We start from the raw sequence: 21,022 nt of genomic DNA, 5'->3' as shown, positions 1-21,022 counted from the left end.
GGCGCAGCCTAAGAGCAGCTTTCTATCCACGACCTTTTGGCGCCGTCGGCGCTTCTGCGACGGGTCGCTTTCATGGGCGATTGCTCGCCGGCACGGCCTTGAGGCTCCGCTCGCCGGGGCGTCCTGACGGCGGCGCCACGTACGCCGGCACCGCTGGCCGCGGCTCGGCGGTGCTCTCTGTCGCCTTTGCTGCGGCAGAGGGCGCAGGCGCAGGCGGTGCGTCGACGGCGCCCTTGGCGCGCGAGTGCGCAGAAGCCGTCTTGCTCGGGCGCAGGTAGGACGAAATGAAGAAGTGGGCGAACAGCGCCAGCAGCGGCTGCGAGGCGGGGATGCATAAGCTCATGGCCCGAAGCGCTAGGGCCGCAGCATACATACCAGCATGTAGGCGGTGTTGACGTGCAGCGCGACCTCGGCGCCCTTGGTCTGCAGGCACGACGCCGGCACGCTGCTCGTCGCGCGGTCGGCGGCGTACGTGGCGAGCGCCATGGCCTTGCGCGGCGGGCCGCCGCCAAAGAAGAGCGTGTCGGTGTGCGAGGCAAAGAGGCGCGGCAGCGACGTGTGCACCGTCGCGAGCGTCGAGAGCACGTGAGCGGGCGTGATGGAGATGAGCAGGTAGAGGTTCGTCAGGAGCGTGCCTGCAGAGATGGTTAGCGCGAGAGGGTACGCGTTGCAGGCGCTCGACGCACCGCTGGCGATCTGCAGGATCTGCAGCGTGGTGAGGTTGCGCTTGAGGGCGCGCGGGAAGGGCAGGTGCAGCGCGGCGCAGACGTAGTAGAGATACATGGCCGTGTGCACGCCCGAGTTGAACGTGACGAAGACTGGCAGGGCGTGTGTGAGTCCACGGCATGCACGCCAGCGAGCCCACGCGTACGCACCCCACACTGGCTGCGACTGGTAGCGGTACGCCACCCACATGCAGATGAGCGCGCCGGCGTGGTGGTAGCTCTGCAGGTGGCCGATGCGCTTGCCCTTGAGATGCAGGATGAGCGAGTCGACCTGGAGCGGTGTGAGCGGCACGGCGCAGAGCGAGAGACACGGCAGCACGCACCACCTCGTAGTACTTGGACAGCATGAAGAGGTACGCCCAGCGGCCGAGGTACGGGTCGTTGGTGGGGATGGAGCAGAGCGCCACCTTCATGCCTGGCGCCGCAGGTCAGCTCGGCCTCTCGCACACGACACGCGCGGCTCACCCTCGACGCCGCTGCCGCGCCAGCCCTGCACGAAGAGGTCGACGACGGGCGGCAGCATGGCGGCGAACGTGAATGCGCTGTACAGCGCCAGTGCCAGGTTGTGCGCCACGACGGCGGCGCGCAGCAGCTGCGCCGTCGGCCCTGTGCCGCGCGTGGCATCCTTGGGCGCGCTGCCCAGCGTGTGATTCGCGGCGTGTGCGACGATGTAGTAGACGGCGCTGAAGAGCAGCGGCGGCAGCGGGCGCAGCGACGCCTCGTAGAAGGCGACGGGGACGAGCCGCTCGAGCAGCGCATGCCCGGCGAAGGGGTATGGTGGGTAGGGCGCATGGCGCAGCGCGGCCCACGAGTCGTGGCCCGGCGCGTCGAGCGGGTAGCCCGTGCTGGCGACGCGCGCCGAGGTGAAGTAGCCGGGCGCCAGCACGTAGAGCGCAGCAACGGCGCCGGCGAGCAGCACGGGGAACACGGGCACGGAGGGCATGGTGGTGGAGGGAAGCGGTGAAGTGCGGCGTAAGCAGCGAAGAAAGGCGACATGCACCGCGGCGGCGTCTGCTTCCGCCTCGTCGGCGCGCCGCCGGCATCTCACAACGCGCGGTGGAGGCGGCGCATCGGGCCCGTGCCTTGCTTAGCTCATGCGCGCCGATCCTGCCGCGCAGATGCATCACGCCAGATCTCGCACCGCCTGTCACGCGCACGTGGGCCAGCGTCGCAGCAGACATGCAGCATCGCCAGGATAGGCACTCTATTTCCTCCTCTCCGCCCAGCACTTGCGGGCCGAACAGCATGAGACGCGCCGGTGGATGCGGCGAGGGCCACGCTCCTGCTGGCCCGTGAGGGCAGCGCGCCTAGTAGACGTAGGGGATGAAGCGCTGGGCCGGAGAGCGTCAGCACGGGCGCACGCAGCATGCGCACACACAGCACACGCACGTAGGCCACAATGCTGCAGTACTTCTCCCAGTCCTTGCCGTACTTCTTCTCGCACTGCGGCAGCGGGTCAGCCGGCCGCGCTCGTCACGCACACAGAGCCACTCACGCGCTCAAAGTCGCGGCCGCAGCGGTGCGTGAGCACGGCAAGGAAGAAGAGCGGGTAGCTGCGGGGCGACGGAGTCAGCCTCGGTGCATGCGCTGCGCCGCCGGCGCCACGCACAAGTACGGGATCGCCGAGTTGGTGCCAGCAATGAGGCCCCAGGTGAGCGACTGCGTCCAGCTGCGGAGGGCGCGTCAGCAGGCGGGCGGCGCAGGAGGCGCCGCAGCACGCACTCGAAGGTGTAGTTGATCTTGCGCGCCTGCGTGGAGCGTCAGCCGTGCCGCCGCCGCGCAGCGCCTGCACGGCACTCACAAACTGCCACCAGCCGTCGATGAGGAGCGCGTTGCCGTGCTCCGTCTGCAGGTAGCGCGGATCCTGCAGCGTGCTCCACGGCCACTGCGGGAACGTCCAGCGCACCTTGAGCGTGCCCTGCAGGCCCATGCGGAAGCGGCTCTTCTGCGCCATGCTGCTGTCGAAGCCCCAGTGCACAAAGAGCAGCAGCGCGTAGAGGAAGACGTACGTCGGCGTCGAGAACTTGTAGTAGTGCGGCGGGTGCGCGGCCATGTACACGATCGAGCTGCGGCAGGGATGTCAGCCGCTGCGCCTGCCGTGACCCTCGCGCACCACGCACTAGCAGTAGGTAAACGGCACGCCGGCAAAGTTCCAGAAGATGACCATGAAGCCCCACTTCTCGTGGAACATGTCCCACGTCTGCGGGATGCACTCCTCGCCCTTGGCGCAGGCGTTGATGTAGAGGCCGGTGGCGAGCACCATGAAGGCCATGTTCGGCGTCACGTAGCCGTACACCTCGCTGCGCAGGGAGCGTCAGCGAGCAGGCGCACCGCGGCACAGGCACACCACTCACTACTGCTTGCACGCGCCGCTGACGGAGATGAGGAAGAGGAGCACCCAGGGGATGCGCACCTCGGCCCACATCTTGAGGTCGACGTGCCCGATGCGCGGGTTCAGCGCGGCGCCCATGAAGAGGTCGTAGGCAAAGTTGCCGCTCATGCGGTGCGCCGAGTTGGTGAGGACGGCGTGGAAGTACGTGGCGAAGGACACGGCAAAGCCGGCGATCATCGACACGGTCATGTACTCGCCGAAGTGCTCGATGATCTGCGTCAGGCGGTACACGCCCGAGAGGTGCAGCGCCGCACACGTCACGAGCGTGGCGTAGAACGACGAGAGCGCATTGCACTTGTACGTGAGCGTCTTGTAGTTGAGGCTCGGCACGGGCAGGCCCTCCTGCTCGTAGCCGGGCATGACGTACGCCAGCGCGAACTGGAAGAGCATGAGCCCGCCGTAGCCGGCAAAGGCGCGGCGGCTCGGATAGGCGTCGTGGTAGACGTGGGCGCCCATGCGCTGCAGGAACGGCCACGCGTCGTCGGCGCTCTTGGGGATGACGAGCGAGCCGTCGTAGAACCAGAGGCAGATCCAGAGGTAGTACATGAGCACGGGAAAGAGCGTCATCATGGCGGTGACGCCCCACGGCCCGCCAAACTCCCAGCTGCGGCGGTGTGTGTGAGCGCGAGAGATGCGAGGTGCGGCCGCCGCCGTGCGTGTCCGGCCCCTCGAGCGCACTGCTACAGGCAGCCCACGCCCGCCGCACCACTCACTCGTCGTGCAGGTCGAGCTTCTTGTCCGTCTCCTTGCCCTTCTCGCTGATGTTGATGCCGGGCGCGTAGTGGATGAGGGCGCGCTCCTTGCCGCCGCCGACGATCTGCTCGTCGCGCATGTCGACGTTGAAGTAGCCGTGGCGGATGGGGCGGGCGTCGGTGCTGTCGGCGCTGCCCGCGGCGGCGGCGGCGGCGCCGTCGTTGTCCTTGCGCTGCGCCTTGAGCTGCGCGGTGCGCGAGCGCAGCGCCGCGGTGCTGGCCGCGTTCTGCTCGGCGGCGGTCGGCATGGTGAGGGGCGGTGGTGGTGAGAAGGAAGATGGCGCGACGCGAGGAGGAGCGTGGCTAGATGCTCACGGCGCCGCGCGACACTGCTCCCGTGCCCGGCTGTCTGCGGCCGCGCGTCCGCGCGAAGATTCAGCACCGAGCCGGCGCGTGATCCGCGGGAATGCTCCTCGCTCGGAGCGACAGCGAGCGGCAGCGCCAGGCCGGCTGGTCAGCTTCAAGGCTGAGCCTTAGTCATGCTGGATTCCACAGGCACCACCTGCCACAGACTCACTAGCCGCAGGCAGCCTGCAGCAGGGAAACTTGTCTCCAAGCTACACTGCCGCAATGTGGCGCTGCGGCTCCACCCCTCACCCCTCCCTCCTTGCTCCCCTTAGATCATTTTTCATTGCACGCTGGCCAGGATTGCAGCGCTGTTGGTGCTTGTCCCTGCTGCTACCACGCCCACACCTATGCTCATGCTGCAACAAGTGCAACACCCCATTGGCCAGCCTGCTGCTGCGCTTGCATGCAATGCTGTTTTGTGCGCAGTTGACAGAGAACAAGAGCAATGGCGGCAGCACAACAGACAGAGGACCGGCTGTGTCTGGCAAGGCAGCAGGGAAGGCAGGGCCAAAGAGCTAGGGGGAAAGGAAAGGCAAAGGCAGGGAGGTCAATGCATTGAGGCAGCCAAGATGTGTACACCCTTGTGAGCAGGCTTGTAACTTGCACAGACTTGCAGCTGCTGGCGTTCTGTGCGGCTCCCAAGGGTGGCCCAGGCCACAGCAGGCCAGCAACAATGTGCTGGCGCAGTTGTTTGCCAAGGCTGTCTTTGCCATCAGTGCCAATGCAGCAATGGAGACAGAGACTGGCTGAATGCAGCAGGCAAAGTCTGCCCCCTTCAGGCTACACAGCCTGAGCTCAAGATACTTTCCTGATGCACCTTGCCACCTGGTCAGTATGCAGCAAACTTCAACAAGAAGCTCAAATGAGGCATCTGCGCAAGAGGCTTGGCTAAAGGGCATCACAAGAACCTGAGCAGGCATGCACCTCATCTTGCACACGCTGCTGTGCCTCTGTCACACAACCCTCTCTCTACACTGTCACCATTTGCTCAGGGCAAGAGCAAGGCGGCCAAGTGGAATGCAGAGAAGGTAACAGAGGCGCTGTCTCCCTGCTTCAACGCAAACAGCAAGCCTGGTGGTCACAACAACAAGAAGCACAACGTTGTTGTTGTCTTCCCTGTTGTGCCGCTGAGCAACAAGATGAGCATGGAGGAGGCAGTCAAGCATGTGCAGGCCATCACAGAGGACATGCACCCAAAGAAGGCATAAGAAGGGCAAGGCTGGCGCGGCAGCAAAGCAGTCAGAGAAAATAAAGAAGGCGGCTGCTGCCAAGCCTGTACCAGCGCCTCTTGACCACCACTTGGCAGCGGCTGCTGCCAAGCCTGCACTAGCGCCTCTTGAGGACCACTTGGCGGCAGCCACTGCTGCTGCAGCTTGCATGCCCCTGGGGTCTTGCTCTTGCTGTATTGGGCAGCGCTGAGTGGCGCATACAGGCCTCTCATGGAGGAGCTGGGCATCAAGACAATGTTTGAGTCAAAGCTTGAGGAGCTCAAGAGCCACATTGCGTGGTTCCAGGCCTCATTCTGCCTCCTGGCTCTACATGAGGATTGAAGGCTTGCCTTTGCCAATGCTGTCAGCCTTCTCATCTACTGGTGTGCGCACAAGAAGCCCAAATACTCTACCACCGCCACCAAGGCGCAGAAGGAGCTCTGTGACAACAGCTAGGACGCTTCCATTTGCGTTGCACAGGTCAACCTCTACCTCCACGCCGGTAGTCTCATTGCAGATGTTGGGTCATGTCTGTGTCAGGCTGGACAGCACTGTTCAAGTGAGTGGACCATGTAGCGCAGGGCTGCTGAGGAGGGCACTCTGTGTGTTGCACACTCTAGAAGGCCAGATGGAGTGTGATGCTCCTGTCTGAGGCAAGTGCAGAGCCTATGACCTACAGCATGAGTCTGCCGGCGCTGCACTGTGCAGGCAGCTGCCAGCAAACATTGCAAAAAGAGCCAGGAGCTTCCTTGCCTTCTTGCTGGCGCAGCAGGATGCTGCACCCCTTGCTATGGCTTGCTCATTGGCTTAGAAGAGGGTCCAAACCCCTGCATGCTCATCAGCTTGCATGCCTCAGCCAAATTTGACACATGCCTCAGCTTTCCAAACAGCATGGACTTTGCTAGTCATGTGTAGATGCCAGGGGTCAGCCCAAGCAAGGGCAGAAGGGTCCTGCAGAGTTGGTCACTGCCTGCCCTGATGTGTGCCTTACTCCTAACAGTCCAGCGTCAAAGGCTGGCTGCCCACTGCAATGCACCAATCCCTCTCCACTGCGCTCTTGTTGCCTGGCACAACAATTATCAGCCTCCAAACACTGGCAGCAGTGCTTGGCTGCCAGGGCTGCTTTCACCATCTCTTGCTGCTCTTTGAAGGTGCAAACATGTCAAGCTTCTTCAGCCTGCCCCACTAGAGACATCTGCCAATGCCTTGGCAGCCTGGCTTTGGTGACAAACCCTCAGAGCTGCCCTAGCAGCTGCAGATGCAGCTTTCTTGGCAGCAACAGCAGTAGGAAGGTTTGCCGTGCTGGCTGCAGCTTCCTTTGCTGTCCTTGCCTTCTTCAGAGCAGCCTGGTAGCTTGCTTCAGCTGTCAAGTACTTCTTTACTGCCTTGAGGGCCAGCTGCAGGTTGTCAAGAACATGGTGCGTGCACATTGACTCTCAGGCAAGCTTTGAGAGTGCTTGGATGCGCTCCTGATTGACAAGCTTGGACATGGCTTCCCTCTGCTTCTGCCTCTTGCTGCCTCTGATGCATCTGCTGCGCCCAACTTCTTGGCTGTGCTGTGTTGCAGCTGCCTGACAATGTCCTGTGCGCTTGAGGGGCTCTGTGAGTATTGAACAGGCTCACTATGCCTCTGTAAGGCGCTTGCAGAGCAGCACCAAGCGGGGGGTGTTGCCTTGCGCGGGGGCCGCAGCGCAGCGTCAATCACCCCGGGACCAACGCTAGCACTGCCAAAGAGGAGTGTCTTGTCAACGCTGCAGAAGACATTGACAAGACTGGAGTTTGACAGGCTGTGGCAGAATGCCTGCACTGCAGCCTTGCTGAGCTTGACACCCTTGTTGGCGCCAACTGCCTGTTCCAGCTTGTTGTTGCCAGCGCCAACTGCATGTTCTGGCTTGTTGCTGAGGACGTTGCCGTCAAAATCTTTGCCAAGCTGGCGCTCTGCAAATACGTGCTTGGCCTCCTTGTTGGCAAGTACAGCCTGCCACTTGGCAGACTTCCAGTATGCAAGACTCAGCCTCCTCAGCGCCATGGGCCACTCTGCCTGCTCCATTGCGTCTTGGGCAAGCAATGGCTATCTGTCAGGCTGACTGGCAATCTCTCCACCTGCTGTGCGTCCTTGTTTCTTGTTGCTGCACTTGGGCCCAGCGCTTGAATGCTTGGCAGACAGAGCAAATGCAAGCCTGGAGTGCGTCAGGGAGCAAGGGAAAGGCAGAAGGGATGTCATCATCAGGGTATTGAAGGGCCAGAGTCAGGCAAAAGCGCTTATGAGACTGGAGGCAAATTGTTTCACAGCAAGCAGGGCACTAGGACATGTGCGCAAGAGCAGAGACTGCACTGGAGGGATACGCTTGAATCACTTGTGTTGAGCAGGCTTGGTTCTGGCCCTTGCAGCTCCACAAGGTATCACAACAGGGGCAGCAGCAGCCAGCAACAAGACAGCTACATGTTGGCCGTAGCCACAGGCATGTGGCAATTCATGGTGTGCATCAACTGGCGCAGGCCCCCCAGCTGGGTTGCAGTGGCAGCTGACAACAATGCCATGTATCAGCTCTACACAAATTGCAGCCATGCACAGCCCTGGTGGCACAAGAGCCTGGCTTGACAGTGCCAATGCGGCAGCTAATGCCACTGCCATGTGCACCATGGCCAAGGGTCTTGCCGCCAACAATGCTGTCTGCAGCCAGCTTCATGTTGGCCACGCGGTAGGTACAGCACATTGCGCTGTGCATTGAGCTGTGGTACACCTTGCAGTTCTGGCCCTTCTGGCATGCTGGTCTTGGCGCTAACTTGGCACTTGAGCATCTGTGATATGCTGCAGAGCTTGTTGATGCAGTGCCAGCCTTCCTGGCTTTGCAGGTGCTCTGCTACACGCCAAAGATCTCTGCTTGCAGCATTGCCTCAATGGGCCTCTCTGCAGCAAATGTGGCCTGCAACAAGGCAGGCGCCAAGGCGGCTGGTGTGCGCACAGCCCCTGCAGCGCATGCAGGCAATCTGGCAGCCCTGTATGCCACTCCTTCTGCCAAAAAGACTTGCTGGTTGCACTGGGAGCTTGGCAGGGAATGTTGCTGTGGCAGCCACAGCCTTGAGCTTCTTGGCCTTGAGGGCAACAAGGGTCTCAAGAGCAGGCTGGAGGACTTGGCTCAGGCTCATGCCAAAGGCCAAAGAGGCAAGCAAGATCTTATAAATCCATGCTTAGCAGTGAGGCTTGTGCTCTGGCTGCTGCAAGTTGCTGGACAGCGGCACGCTACTGCAGACATTTGCTTGAGGTCTGCAACCAGAGGCAGAGCAGTGTGCAAAGAGCTTGCAGAAGAATTGCTGGACTTGGTAGCCATTTTGCCAGGACAATGTGCTGCCTGCTGTGTGCTGCAGTCCAAGCTTGCAGTGGCAGTGGTGCAGTGTCACGCGTCTCTGCCCACTCTGATGGCTAGCTGTGCTCTGTCTGCTGACAGCAACTACACCTACTGCACCTTGCCTGTTTCCCACTGATACTTGCTAGAATGCTGTCTCACTCTGCAATGTCACACTCACTTTCTCTTTCATTGATCTGAGAGGCAGGAGCAAGACAAAGGGTGATGCCCGAGAGAGAGAGAAAGAGAGAGAGAGAGAGGGAGAGAGAGAGAGAGAGAAAGAGAGAGAGGGCAAGAGTTGCAGCACTCAGGAAGCAGCACCTGATGGGATGTATGCCTTGAGGGAACTGCCCTGCTGCTGCAGCACTTCAACAAAGCATCACTGGCGCATTCCTGCACCATTTTTGTGTGGTGCTAGCTGCGCAAGCAGCCTTGCTGCGGCCTTCAGCTGGGTGTGAGTGGTGCTTCAAAGATGCATTGGTCATTGCATTCAAAGGCACTTGAACAGGTCTTGACAGCCAGGGCCAATGTCAGCCTGCACAGCCTACAGCTCCAACTTGGCAATCACCTGCACCCTCTCTTTGCTGACAAGGTCTGGTGGGCCTTTGGCCTGCCAGATGCCATACATATAGACACCAAAGAGGACAAGGACAAAGAGCACAGCAAGGGGCAGGATGGTTGCTGGGCAGTGGGAATTGAGGTGGGAGGAACTCCTGGATTGCGCCCGCGCTGCTGCAATGCCAGGCGCTGAGAGCTCTGCACCCTTGGCAGGGAAAGGGAGATGCCCTGTTCTTTGGTGCAGCACAATCTCACGCTCCTGGCTGCTGGCAACAGGATTGTAGCTTAGGAGTGTGCTTTGGTGCTCCTGTTGCTGAGCACTGCCACATTTGCGCTGCCACCTGATGGACGAGAGCAAGTGGAGGCGCCCCACGACGAGCGACCCAAGCCACGAGGCGCCGCCTTTGCGCCAGACGAGAGGCGAATCGCGCCGAAGCGCGAAGGCGGCGAGAAGGAGATCGCGGCGAGGCCGTGCCGAAACGCGCGCGCATTGGGCGAAGAAGCCCCACGCTTCACGTCCCACTCGACTCCCACCTCAGCCTCTCCACTCCCGCAGCATGAGCAAGAAGCCCGTCGCAGAGGTGCGCACTCTCACACCTGGCAGCTCATCGCGCCGCTCACCGTCGCGCAGGTCATCCAGGAGTGGGCCGACGCCGACGCCGGCTGGTCCTTCGAGCGCGGCCGCATGGAGACGAGCGTGCGCGACATCTGCTTCGACGCGCCCGCCGTGCTGCCGGCGCAGGCAAAGGCGGGCGGCGCGGCAAAGGTCAAGAAGGAGGACGTCGACTTTCTCGTGAGTGTCCGGTGCGGCGGGTGCAGGGTGCGGCGTGCAGGGTGCAGCGGGCCGCGGGCAGCGAGCGAGCAAGGAGGGCGCGCACGGCGCAGACATGCTCCGGCGCTCGCGACGCAGCAGGCGCCGCTGTTGCTGTGCAGACGGCAGAGTGCAGCCACTGCGGGCCAGTGGTGCTCTGCTCGCCGTCGCTGTGCCGTGTGCTGGTGATCAGTGCTCGCTGCCGGTGCGGCGCTCGCTGCCAGTACGCGCGCTGTGCCTGCCGCCGGCGCCCTCTCCGCAGCCTTGCGCTGCCAACGACGGACCGGCGGCTCGCAGCGTGCCGTGCGACACTGCTGCTTGCGCTCGGATCCGGACCCTGCCCTTGTCTCCGCTGCATCGAGTGCAGGCCGTTGGCGGTAGCGCTGGTGCTGATCGCGCGCACGCTCCGCAGGTCGACGAGCTGATGATCCCGCGCGCCGCGGCCGAGAGCGCACTGGCGGCCGACGGCGGCGATGTGGCCAAGACGCTGCAGCGCCTCGTTGTGCCGCCGCCAAACTGGCCGCAATGAGACGCATCACTCCATCTCGCGGACTGCTCAGCGGCGTGCGCCACGCTCAACGGCGCGACCCTTTCGCACGCGCGCGGCAGCCTCGCCTTGCGCTTCGTGAGTCGCTGTAGACGGGAGCAGACGCACCGGCGGGCACTGTACAGGCTCGATGGACAGCACGCAGGGACACCGCTGCAGCAATCTCGCACGGGCGTGCGCGGCGGTGCGCGCTGATCCTCAACGGCCGGCAACGGCACACGCGCGCGCGCGTCCGTCGCGTGCCACCGGTGCGCCGCGCGCCGCCGCCGGAGACTTGCCTTCGCTGCGGCGCTAGACGACGGTGCGCTGTTCACCGACGGTCACGCATGTGCCAGGCACAGCGCTGTGGAGGCGGAGCGCACGGCCCATCGGGCAGGCGCCTGTGCGCTGCACTGCCCTCTGTGTGCGCCGCGCATGCGAGAAGTTGCTGTGACGTGGGCGCACACGGTGAGCTTTCTCTGCGCATCGCACGTCGCTGTAGACTGTTGCGTCCAGTAGCGCCGTCTACCCGCCGCTCCCCGGGCCCCGGACATTTGCGCCCGCCCGACGAGCGGCCCGGAAATAGTTGAGCCCTGCCAGGCGCACGCACGGCTGTGGCAGAGCTGGGCAGCGCCTCTCCTTCTTCTTCTCCACCCTCACGCTCCTCTCCGTCTTGGTCACTCCCTCGGTCTGTCGTCTCGCCCTATCTCCTTACTCCCTCCAGGCTGCCTTCAGGCAGGTACCAGCCTCGAGTTGTCCTTCCTCCACGCTCTTTCTTCTCCGTCTCTCTGAAGCTTCGCCGGTCTCGAAGCTTTGCGTCTGCGCCGTCATAACTACCCGACTCATCGTTCTCCTCTGCACAAAGACATGTCCGCCTCGCCGCTCATCTCCGCCGTCTCGACTCCGTGCTCCTACGTCTCTCGTCCGCTTCTCGGCCCAGCGCCGGCTCCGCCCAGTGCCATAGCGCTGCTCGAGCCGCCGCCGCTCTCGCTTCTTCCTCTCTCGCCGCCGCATGAGCGCGAGCTCTATGCCTTCGCGGCGCAGGGCAGTGCGGCAGCGCGCTACCGCCAGCGCCTCGCCGAGCAGGCGGCGCTGCGGCGCGCAGCAGAGTGCGGCACACCGCAGGCCAGCGACTCTGATGTCGAAGCGCCGCCGAGCAGCTCGTCGTCGCGCGGCAGCGTAAGTACAGACGATAGCAGTCACTCTGCGTCTACTGCCGCCACGTCTGTTGCCGAGGAGCCGCCGGGCGCAGACAGCAGCGACAAAGCCGTGGCGCCGAGCGAGGCGCCCGAGCCCTCGCCGGATGGCCTCTCGCCGACCAGCGCTCTGGCCTTTCTGCGGCGTCCATCGCGACTTGCCCTGCCAAAGAAATTCTTGCAGGCACGCCGCAGCTCCGCGACAACGCCGGGCGAGGCATGCGATGCGTCCCCGCCGAGTGCACCTCCGGCAGTGGCCCATCCCATGCCGGCGCGTGTGGCAGCGCTTGCTGCGCCTGTCATCTCGCCAGAGACGCTCGCGCTCGTCACGCCTCCGACGTCGCTCGTGTTCCGCTCGGCTGCCGTGGCGGCGCTGTGCCTCGACGTCCCGGCGCTGTCGCGCAGCAGCGAGGCGCATCCGGCCGTGCCCGTCGTGCCGGGAGCGCTGCCAGACTTGTTCCGCTCGCTGGCAGGTGCCGAGCCTGCGCCGCTAGAGTGGCCACTGAGCTGCTCGCAGGTCGGTGCCATTCGTGCGGCGCGCGCTCGCAAGCTCGGCGCCCTGCTGTCGTGCAATGTAACGCCGCCGCCCGCGAGCAGCGACACACCCGCGTCGCCCAGCAAGCGCTCCTTCGGCTGGCTGCGCCGCGGCAGCTTCATCGCCACCAAGGCGCGCAGCGCATCCACGACCGAGACGAAGGGCAAAAGCAAGCTCTCGCTCCTATCGCCCCCTGCCAGTCCTCGCTTCTTGTCTGTGCCGTCGCCTCGACACGCCTGCGCGCCGCAGACGCCCGTCATCGACGATGTCGCCGTCACTTCTGCCCTCGCGCAGCAGGACACCGTCGACGAGGCGCTCGAGGGCCTGACGAGCGCGCTCGGCCGTCTGGACTGGCGTTGGGGCGGCGCCGCCCATGCGCTCTGGGGCGAGGGCTGTGGCAATCGCCACGTTGACGACGATGTGGCACCTGACCAGCGCCGCGTTTCGGAGGCAAGCACTAAGAGCGTCGCGTCGGCGCCCGCCGAGCTGGGCTCGGGTGACAGCTTGACGCCGCTACGCAAGACACCCACCGACAACTCCAAGCTGAAGCGAGAGCGCTCGCTCAATGCCACAACGCTTGAGTCGGGCGGCCTGCTGCCGCCAGGCGCGCCGCCGCTGCAGCACTGGCAGGGCTTCAACCAGGCGTACGCCAGCGGCTCGCTGGACTTGGACCTGCCGCATGACATACCGCGCGGCGTGCCAGAATTTCGCACCTGTCCCGACGCAAGCCCCCTCTGTCCTGGCCCCTACCACGCTCCGCCTCCGACGTGGGAGGCAGAGCGCCTGCGGACCTATTGGCGGCTCTCTGTCGACGACCTGGATCCGGAGCGGCTGCGCCGCGTCTGCGATCTAGTCGACGGATGCGCAGCGTACCTAGGCGTCCCTACCAAGGCGCTGAGCTTCTTCGAGGTCGGAGGCCAAGTGCAACAGCTCACGCGCGAGGGTCTTCAGCCGTTTGAGCGCGAGCGTGGCGCCACGGCGTGTGGTCATGCAGCTCGTGAGTAGAGTCTGCTCCTTGTCTGTGCCTCACTAACTCCACCTCGGCAGTCAACCGCAACAATGGCATCGTCGTGCTCGACACGGAGGGCGACTGGCGCTTCCGCTACCTCACTGCGGACAGCATCCGCTTCTACGCCGGCATGCCCGTGCTCTCCTCGTCGGGTCTGCCGGTTGCAGTCCTCTGCTTCTACGATGTTGCGCCTTGGACTGCCTTTACCACCGAGCAGCGCAACAAGATGCGCGAGACGGCGCGCTGGATCGGCAACGAGCTCGAAGCACACTGGCGCTGCCTGTGGGAGCGCAAGGTCGAGCGCATGGCGTGCAGCTACCGCACGATTCAGGCGTCGCTCGAGGACGTGAGCTGGACGTCCAGAGGTGCAAGCGTGTCGAGGACGCCCAGCACGCCGGGCCTCAGCCGCGGACCCGCGATGCCCATCGGCCCGCCGAGTCCGCCGTCCGGCGCCCACCACGGCGCGCTTGCGCCCGCGCTTACGACGGTGCACAATCCCATCGACCTCGAGGCGCTAGCCGAGCTCGGCACACTGTTCACTCTCGAAGACACTGAGCGGCTGCGCAGCGCATGTGAGACGATTGCGGGCATCGTCGACCTGGACACGGTCTACCTCGCGGCGGCCAAGCTAGACGAGCCATCTCCGGCGGAGAAGCCCAAGCCGGAGGCGCCTATCCTCTCGCCAATGCTCAGCCCCGCCCGTACGGCAGCGGCGAACGGCACATGCACCCTGCTTGCGCAGCATGGCCTGCCGGCCGTCTGGCCTCGCTTCGAAACGACGCTGCACGCTCGCGCATTTACGCGCAGTCACGAGCCGTACGTGCTCTTCCAGAACGCCTGCGGCAAGGGCGTGCCGACGCGGCCGGAGGATGCCGACTTGACCCTGCCGCGCTGCGCCACCGAGAAGAAGACCAAGCCGACGTTCGCAGCCGGCGCCATCGTGCCAATCGCCACGGATACGCAGCTCCGCAGCAAGACGCACATCTTTGGCGAGGCACAGGGATCGGCCCCCGCGACCGTCGGCTACGTGCTCGTTGCCCTTGCTCGCAATCCGCGTCGCGCTCTCGGCGTCGAGGACCTGCGCTACCTGCAGTCGGTGACGCACCTCTTCGAGGCGCCGCTTGAGAAGAGCATGCTGGCGGCGCAGACCGCAGCCGAGCTCTGTGCACCGCCGACTCCGACACCCAGCTCTCTCGCTGCGCCGCCGCACGAGAAACACGCCCGCGCCGGCAAGGGCGAGCTCGCCCGTGGGCTGCTGCACGGCGGTGCGAAGCGCTGCGGCGCGGTCATATCGAGTGGCAGTGCGACAGCGTCGAGAGCCGCAACGGCTGCAGCTGCGGCTGGAGCGCACAAGGCGGCCAAAGCAGCCTCAGCTGGCACGCGCGTCGTGCAGGGCGGCGCCTCGGCCATTGCTGCAACTGTACTCAAGGGCGTCGAAGCCACGCCGCTCAAGGCTCGTCGCGGCGGCGGCAAGGCGGACCTCGTGATCGACAGCGCAGCACGGCCGTCGATGCCGCCTTCTCTGCTCTCGATGCAGTCTGGCCAGAGCGCGCTTTCCAAGTCCTCCGGCGGCTCAGCCCCGACGCAGCTCAAGGGCAAGCGCAGCGAAGGCGAGCTGAACCTCTCTGGACAGGTGCGGCGCAAGATCCTCGGCGCCAAGGCTGCACCTGCCGCTGGTAGCACGCTCGGAGTGCGCCGCTTTGCCTCCAATGAGACGCACCGCACCTGCTCGACCACCAGCAGCCTGTGCGCCTCTGCCGGCGTCGCTGCGGCACTCGCTGCGACCGCTGCGATCGTCCCTCGCGCCGTGCTGGAGGACAAAGTCACGCCCAAGGCCCGGCCGGGCGCGCGTACGCTCGGCCAGCATCTCGGCATCCCGATGCCGAAGCGCAGCCGCTCGTACAGCCACGCGGGAAGCATCACCGAGGAGAGAGCACCGCCGAGCACGCTGGTCGACACTCACGGCGCTTCGTCCACGCCGCCGTCGTGCTCGCCGGCGCCAGTCTTCGTCATGCGCGTCGACGGCGCCTCGGCATTTGAGTGCACGCCAGAGTTCCGCATCCAGCGCGTGGACGGCGCGACGTCGCTGCCACCGCCCTCGCCGCCGCTCAGCCCGCGCTCGCTGCGGCCCACGGCCGAGATGACGCAGCGGCCGCCCAGCCCGCTGGCGTTCCGGCCGATGGGTGCGCTGCCCGGAGGCACGCTCGCCCCGCGCATACGGCCCAGTGTGTCGCGCGCAGCAGGGCCGAGTCAGGCAGCAGGCCTGGGCGTGCCGCCCGCGGCCGTCGCGGCAGTGAGCCCCTGGATCGAGCTGAGCAACATGCCGGCGGCGCGGGCGGCCAAAGGGCTCGGCATTGCACAGTGACAGGCATTGCAATGCTATCTGTCCGCCCTGCAGAGCGCGAGAGGCGATGCTGTGCGAGTCAGAGACGCTGCTCGTGCAGGCGTCGCGGAGGAGACATGGAATAGGCGAGATATCATACATCGGAGACGATGGGAGACGGAGTATAGAGGGGCCCGAGGCGCCCGTGCGCTGCGGCCGAGACGCTGAAGAGGTGCTGGCGAGTGGCTTACAGCTTCGCGTTCTCGGGCATGAGACGCAGCGCCTGCCGGATGCCGAGGTCGGCAAGAATCTCCTCGGAGCCGCCGAGCACGGCGTCCTGGGGGCGTGTGTGAGCAGAGCGCACGAGGCAGCGCGCAACTGAGGCAACTCACAAACTTGGACGTGCGCGCGAACATCTCGATCATCTTGCCCATGCCGCTCTGCGTGAGGCCGCGGCCACCGGCAAGGTTGACGGACACGTCGGCAATGTCGTTGGAGACGCGCGTCGACCAGGACTTGAGCAGCGCGACCTGGCCGGCGAGGAAGAGCGACTGCTGCTTGTAGCTCATCTTGCACATCTGGTACGTCACCGACTCGAGCCAGTTCTGCGCCGCCTCGGCCTCGGAGATGATGCCTGCCAGCTTGCCGCGCACGACGGCCTGGCTGTTGAGCGGCTTGCCGAAGGCCTTGCGCTGCGACGTCCACTCTACGGGGCGTGTGTCAGCATGTTGTGCACTCTCGCCCGCCCACGCGTCGCCACTCACTCATGAGCACCTCGCAGATGGCGCGCGACGAGCGGATCGTCGAGCAGCACATGACCCAGCGCTCGTGGTTGAAGTTGGAGAGCACAATCTGGATGCCCATGCCGTCCTCGCCAATGACGTACTCCGACGGCACCTTGACATTGTCGAACGTCACGTACGCCGTGCCGGCCGTCGTCGAGTACGACGTCTTGATCTGCTTCGTCTCGACGCCGCCAAAGTCGCGGCGGATGAGCAGCACGGCGAAGCCCTCGTCGGTCTGGCAGAGATGTCAGCCCGGTCCTGCGCGGCACACCGCGCCGCTGCTCACCTTGACGGCCGTCGTGAAGTAGTCGGCAAACGTGCCGTTCGTGATCCACTTCTTCGTGCCGTTGACGATGTAGTGGCTGCCGTCCTCGCTCTTCTTGGCAAAGGTGCGCAGGCCCATGACGTCGCTGCCGGCAAAGGCCTCGGAGATGGCGAGGCAGATGAACTTCTCGCCGGCGAGCACGGGCTCGATGACCTCGTCCTTGAGCTTCTGCGAGCCAAAGTTCATCACCGGCGGCAGGCCGATGACCATGCCGCCCTGCAGGCCGTCGCCGAAGCCGCGCGCGCCCATGCGCACGAGCTCCTGCGTGATGACAAGCTCGTGGAAGTAGTCCTGCAGAGAGAGGCGTGAGCAGCTGAGCTGTTGTGGCAGCCACACCCGCGCCACTTACAAACTCCTCGCCCTTGACGCCGGCCATGAGCGTGCGGCCGTGCAGGTGCTTGCCGGGGCCCATGCGCATGGCGTTGATGCCGCGCTTGCCCATGTCCTTGATGAGCTCGACGTCGGGGCGCTTGCCGTTGGCCTCGCAGCGCTGCGCCACCTCGTACACCGTCTCGTCGACGTAGGCGCGCATCTCGCGCTGCAGGCGGCGGTGCGAGTCGTTGTAGTAGGGCGAGTGGAAGTTCTGCGAGAGCCACATGGGCTCGGCGTACGGCACCTTGCTCGGCGCGCCGAGCTCGTCGGGCACGATGACGCTCTCCTCGCCCTTGATGGTGCCGATGACGAGGCGCGAGTACGAGGGGCGCAGCAGCACCTCGTGCAGGTGCAGGCCGCTGCGGGCGTGTCAGCAGGGCGTACGATGCGTCGCGCTGCGCATGCTGCACTCACAAGAACGTCTCGGTGGCCTCCTGGCCGGCGACCTCCTCGTCGTACAGCACGCTCTCGCCACCGGGGTGCTGGCCGGCGGGTCAGCGGCGAGGCCGAGGCGCACACACACGCGCCACTCACGAGCTCGGCGAACTTGCTGAGGTTGTACACTTTGGCATCGATGATGATCCAGAGGTCTCCGGGCTTGTTGTGCTGTGTCAAAGGCGCGTGAGCAGGGGGCGTGTGCAGGCAACGGCCGCGGCGGCGCACCTTTGCGACCTCCTCGCGCGAGAAGGACTTGAGCTCCTGCTGCTTCTGGGCGGCCATGGCGACGGTGCAGGGGTGTGTGGCGGGAGTGCGGGGAAGGTGGTGGTGGTGAGGGGTGAAGCGTGCAGCGCGGCGCCGCACAGCAGAGGCGAGGCGAGGCAGCGTGCAGGCAACGACGAGGAGCGCCCTCTTCGTGCCAGCGCTGCCTGTGCACCCTGACACTCCGACGCCTACGGCGGCGCGCCAGTCACGAGATGCTCGACCGCCGCTCGCAGCGCGCCTCGCTGACAGCGTGCCTTTCCCCGCACTCTGGCCTTGCCGCAGGCACGCCGCCCGAGGCCGAGCCGCCGCTGCTGCCGCTCTCTTCATGCGCGCGCCGTGCAGCGTGCAGCGCCCCTGTTTTCACGCGGGCGCCGCGCGCCGGCCAACCAGCGCCGCGCCATCTCACCGCCGCGCATGCCCCTCCGCCCTCGCTCCTCCCTCGAGGCGCCAGCTTGGTCAGCGCACACCGTCTCGCTAGCCTGCTGCACGTCAACCGCCATGCGCAAGGAGCGCCGCTGGTGCTGGGTGCTGGGGCAGCGCTGCGGCTGCGGCGGACGGGTCGACGGCGCGGCCGCAGCTCGGCAGCGCTGCTCAGAGCCGCGGCTGTGGTCTAGGTGTGCGGTGCCGCGCCGCGCCGGCGTCTTGCGCGGCGCCGGAGCCGACGCGCCACGGCGCTGCTCCTCGCCGTGCCTGGGCGGCGCGCAGACAGGAAGCACGTGACGCCGTCTCGCGCTCCCCTTGGCTGCCTTGTGCTTCTGCCACATGGGCAGCTCTTCCTTGCTGCAGAAGGGAGCGCCCAACAACCAACTCCTAAGGCAGGCGCAGGTGCAGCCCTTCCACCATTGTGATTGGCTTGCTGCCTGGAAGCTGGGTGGCATGCTCACATCCCCACTGCAGCCCATCCTGCGCTGGTGTCACCGCATTGCGCGCTACAAAACTGGCAGCATAGATGGTGACATTTGCAGCGCCCTGTATGCAGCCACGCTCTCAAGAAGCGTGACCTGGCGCATCTAGACAGCGCTGCAATCAGAGGCAGGCAAATCTCATGTGCAAGAATGTCCCTGTGGATGTCAAAGAATAGAATAGAAAGGATGCCAGGTGATTGGCAAGAATTGGCAGCAGCAGTATAAAAATGCGCCTGCATTACTGACAAGGGATGTCAACCACAAGATGATGGGCAAGCAGCCATCATAGCGGCAGTGACCTTCTTGGCATGCCGCCTCACCAAGTGCAGGGGGTGGTTGCAAAGAGGGTGCAGTAGGTTCTAGGCATGATGCCTGGCAAGGTGCGCAGCGCGCTGCTAGAGCAGATGTCAGAGGAGGCAAAGAGGGAGAGGGAGGTGCGTTGCGCAGCAGCTTGTGATTGCAAACTCAAAGCTGAAGAGGCTCTGTATGCCATTGTGCATTGCAGCAGACGCTTGCTGCATCAAAGTGGGCTCTTGGTCACATGATCCTTCAGACGTGTTGCGCTATAGACGTTGCTTTGGACGCAGCGCTGCAGCAGCTGTCTAGCTAGCTACCCCTAGAACTTGCAGCGCTTTGAAACTCTGAATTTGTGCTCTCTGAGACATTTTGCACATGCTGCAAAGATCCAGATTAAGATTGATAGAGGATTAGCCAAGATATAGCATGTTGCACACATTGCCTTAGTCCACTTGTCCATGCTAGCCCCTATATTTGCACCGTTCAACTTTGCACACCTGTTCAGCCGCTATTTCTCTATCAGAGATTGCAATACAGATTTCTGCATCAGGATGGACTAGCACTAGTCAGCCACTCCAAAAGGAAATTGCTTGCAACAAATGGTTTGTCCTCAGCAGCAGCAAATGCAAAGCCATGAATATTGAGGCGCAACGCTTGTAAGGACAACCCAAGACGCAACAGACCCTCTAAGTAGGTGTCCTCTAGCAACGCTCCAGGGAGTAAGGATTCTTGTTCTCCTCATTCTCCTCTATCTGTCTACGCTTTTCTTTTTGCCGTGCGCGCGCTGTGGCCCAATTTTTAAGAGCTTTTGCTGCGCGCTGCCAAAGCCTCTCTGCTTTCTTGTTGGCAAGCCGCTGCTTCCCAGCAAGAGGGCAACCAAGGGCAAAGGCCTCATCACAGAGCTGCTGGCTCCACAGAGGACTTGCTGTGTTGCCTCTTGCTGCTGCTTGCCAAGCGCTCTTCATCATTGCTGCCACCATGGAGGTAGGCCCATGCTGCATCATGCCAAGCTGTTTGCTTTGGCAGACTTCACGCTGCTTGGGTGCGCATGCAGCAGCACACCTGGCCCAGACCTTGCAGCCACCACAGAGAGCTTTGTCCTGGCTACTACTTGAGCCACAGGCCAAGCTCAGCAGCACCTCAGCGCAAGGTGATCAAAAGTTTCCACTTGTGAGGCTTGGCCCTGTTGGCTGTTGCAATCATGCTGTGCAAGCCACAGAGGGCATGCGCCTGCGCATGACTGGTAGCAGGCAACTACTATCTGCTCTTGGGGTGCGCTATGGGCGCATGACATTGTTGAGGTGGTCAGCATCAACAGCCAGCATGGCAACACGTGCATAGCAGTGTGCCATGGCATCTGGTTCAAGTTGGGCATCAAGAAGACAGGCAAGCTCTGCAAGTGTGTTGCGCGCATGTCTTGTGTAGCAGTCATCAATAAGCTGCAGCACCAAAAGATTTGCATCTTCTTCCCAGTGGCAAATGATGTAGGAAAGAAGGACAAGCATGGTCAGACAGTTGAGCACATTTTTGATGCAGTGCAGGTGGAAGATGCAGGTGTTCTCATTTTCCTCTTTGACCACCCAGAGGAGGCATGGGCAAAGACTGCTGCTGCTGTCACTTTGACAGACACAGATGCGCAAGCTGCAATCCTCAACCTTGCTGCTGCATTTTCACCATTGCGGCCTATATTGCGTGCCACCTCTAGTGCTGCACAGTTGGACTTCATCCTGCTGTCTTGGCGCTACTGCATAAGGGCAAGGACAGCTCATTGCTTTGCATTTTGTTCTTGTCCACCAAAGCGCTGTGCCAGTGGCGCCGCCGGCGCAGGCCAGGGCAAGAGCAAGAGTGGCGGCAAGTGCAAGGACCAGCATGCAGAAGATGACGTTGTTGCCAATGCCGCCAAGGA

The 21,022-nt window shown here is 63.7% G+C and overlaps 6 protein-coding genes across 6 annotated transcripts; 2 read left to right on the top strand and 4 right to left on the bottom strand.

The window, feature by feature from the left end:
• Positions 1-70: 70 nt before the first annotated feature.
• On the bottom strand, positions 71-1,668 carry FA09DRAFT_292472 (hypothetical protein; the record flags this gene model as incomplete). The annotated part of the gene is made up of 6 exons (XM_025740004.1): positions 71-316; positions 376-635; positions 687-818; positions 876-996; positions 1,049-1,140; positions 1,191-1,668. 6 exons carry the CDS (start codon positions 1,666-1,668, stop codon positions 71-73), a joined length of 1,329 nt encoding a protein of 442 aa, XP_025601713.1.
• Positions 1,669-1,962: 294 nt separating this feature from the next.
• Positions 1,963-4,126, bottom strand: FA09DRAFT_327354 (putative ERG4-sterol C-24 reductase). The gene is made up of 9 exons (XM_025741375.1): positions 3,831-4,126; positions 3,080-3,721; positions 2,846-3,025; positions 2,527-2,791; positions 2,448-2,473; positions 2,335-2,394; positions 2,221-2,278; positions 2,115-2,168; positions 1,963-2,056 (listed from the first exon to the last, which is right to left on the bottom strand). Exons 1-9 carry the CDS (start codon positions 4,115-4,117, stop codon positions 2,033-2,035), a joined length of 1,596 nt encoding a protein of 531 aa, XP_025601712.1. The 5' UTR covers positions 4,118-4,126; the 3' UTR covers positions 1,963-2,032.
• Positions 4,127-6,861: 2,735 nt separating this feature from the next.
• On the bottom strand, positions 6,862-7,475 carry FA09DRAFT_324199 (hypothetical protein; the record flags this gene model as incomplete). Its single annotated transcript, XM_025741122.1, has 2 exons — positions 6,862-6,992; positions 7,049-7,475. The coding sequence occupies 2 exons, from the start codon at positions 7,473-7,475 to the stop codon at positions 6,862-6,864; spliced, it is 558 nt and encodes a 185-aa protein (XP_025601711.1).
• A 2,412-nt stretch (positions 7,476-9,887) lies between these two features.
• On the top strand, positions 9,888-10,670 carry FA09DRAFT_336039 (hypothetical protein; the record flags this gene model as incomplete). Its single annotated transcript, XM_025743828.1, has 3 exons — positions 9,888-9,911; positions 9,962-10,123; positions 10,554-10,670. 3 exons carry the CDS (start codon positions 9,888-9,890, stop codon positions 10,668-10,670), a joined length of 303 nt encoding a protein of 100 aa, XP_025601710.1.
• A 726-nt stretch (positions 10,671-11,396) lies between these two features.
• Positions 11,397-16,065, top strand: FA09DRAFT_15173 (hypothetical protein). The gene is made up of 2 exons (XM_025739191.1): positions 11,397-13,395; positions 13,446-16,065. The coding sequence occupies exons 1-2, from the start codon at positions 11,535-11,537 to the stop codon at positions 15,770-15,772; spliced, it is 4,188 nt and encodes a 1,395-aa protein (XP_025601709.1). The 5' UTR covers positions 11,397-11,534; the 3' UTR covers positions 15,773-16,065.
• Positions 15,644-17,957, bottom strand: FA09DRAFT_314226 (acyl-CoA dehydrogenase NM domain-like protein). The gene is made up of 8 exons (XM_025740754.1): positions 17,876-17,957; positions 17,747-17,818; positions 17,627-17,694; positions 17,190-17,571; positions 16,802-17,131; positions 16,495-16,750; positions 16,123-16,436; positions 15,644-16,067 (listed from the first exon to the last, which is right to left on the bottom strand). The coding sequence occupies exons 1-8, from the start codon at positions 17,930-17,932 to the stop codon at positions 15,978-15,980; spliced, it is 1,569 nt and encodes a 522-aa protein (XP_025601708.1). The 5' UTR covers positions 17,933-17,957; the 3' UTR covers positions 15,644-15,977.
• Between the last annotated feature and the right edge of the window lie 3,065 nt (positions 17,958-21,022).

The sequence above is a fragment of the Tilletiopsis washingtonensis genome (genome assembly GCF_003144115.1).
Source record: "Tilletiopsis washingtonensis strain MCA 4186 unplaced genomic scaffold FA09scaffold_1, whole genome shotgun sequence".
Classification (NCBI taxonomy): domain Eukaryota; kingdom Fungi; phylum Basidiomycota; class Exobasidiomycetes; order Entylomatales; genus Tilletiopsis; species Tilletiopsis washingtonensis.
This window is presented reverse-complemented; position numbering and strand designations above follow the sequence as displayed.

Excerpts from the sequence above, each read along its gene's own strand:
- FA09DRAFT_15173 (XM_025739191.1), top strand. The coding sequence starts at position 11,535 with ATGTCCGCCTCGCCGCTCATCTCCGCCGTCTCGACTCCGTGCTCCTAC. Across the intron at positions 13,396-13,445 it reads GGCGTGTGGTCATGCAGCTC|TCAACCGCAACAATGGCATC; the intron begins GTGAGTAGAGTC and ends CCACCTCGGCAG.
- FA09DRAFT_314226 (XM_025740754.1), bottom strand. The coding sequence starts at position 17,932 with ATGGCCGCCCAGAAGCAGCAGGAGCTCAAGTCCTTCTCGCGCGAGGAG. Across the intron at positions 17,132-17,189 it reads GCGTCAAGGGCGAGGAGTTT|GACTACTTCCACGAGCTTGT; the intron begins GTAAGTGGCGCG and ends CTCTCTCTGCAG. Across the intron at positions 16,068-16,122 it reads TCGCGCGCACGTCCAAGTTT|GACGCCGTGCTCGGCGGCTC; the intron begins GTGAGTTGCCTC and ends ACACGCCCCCAG.
- FA09DRAFT_327354 (XM_025741375.1), bottom strand. The coding sequence starts at position 4,117 with ATGCCGACCGCCGCCGAGCAGAACGCGGCCAGCACCGCGGCGCTGCGC. Across the intron at positions 2,395-2,447 it reads AAGATCAACTACACCTTCGA|CTGGACGCAGTCGCTCACCT; the intron begins GTGCGTGCTGCG and ends CGCCCTCCGCAG. Across the intron at positions 2,057-2,114 it reads ACTGCAGCATTGTGGCCTAC|CGCTTCATCCCCTACGTCTA; the intron begins GTGCGTGTGCTG and ends TCTCCGGCCCAG.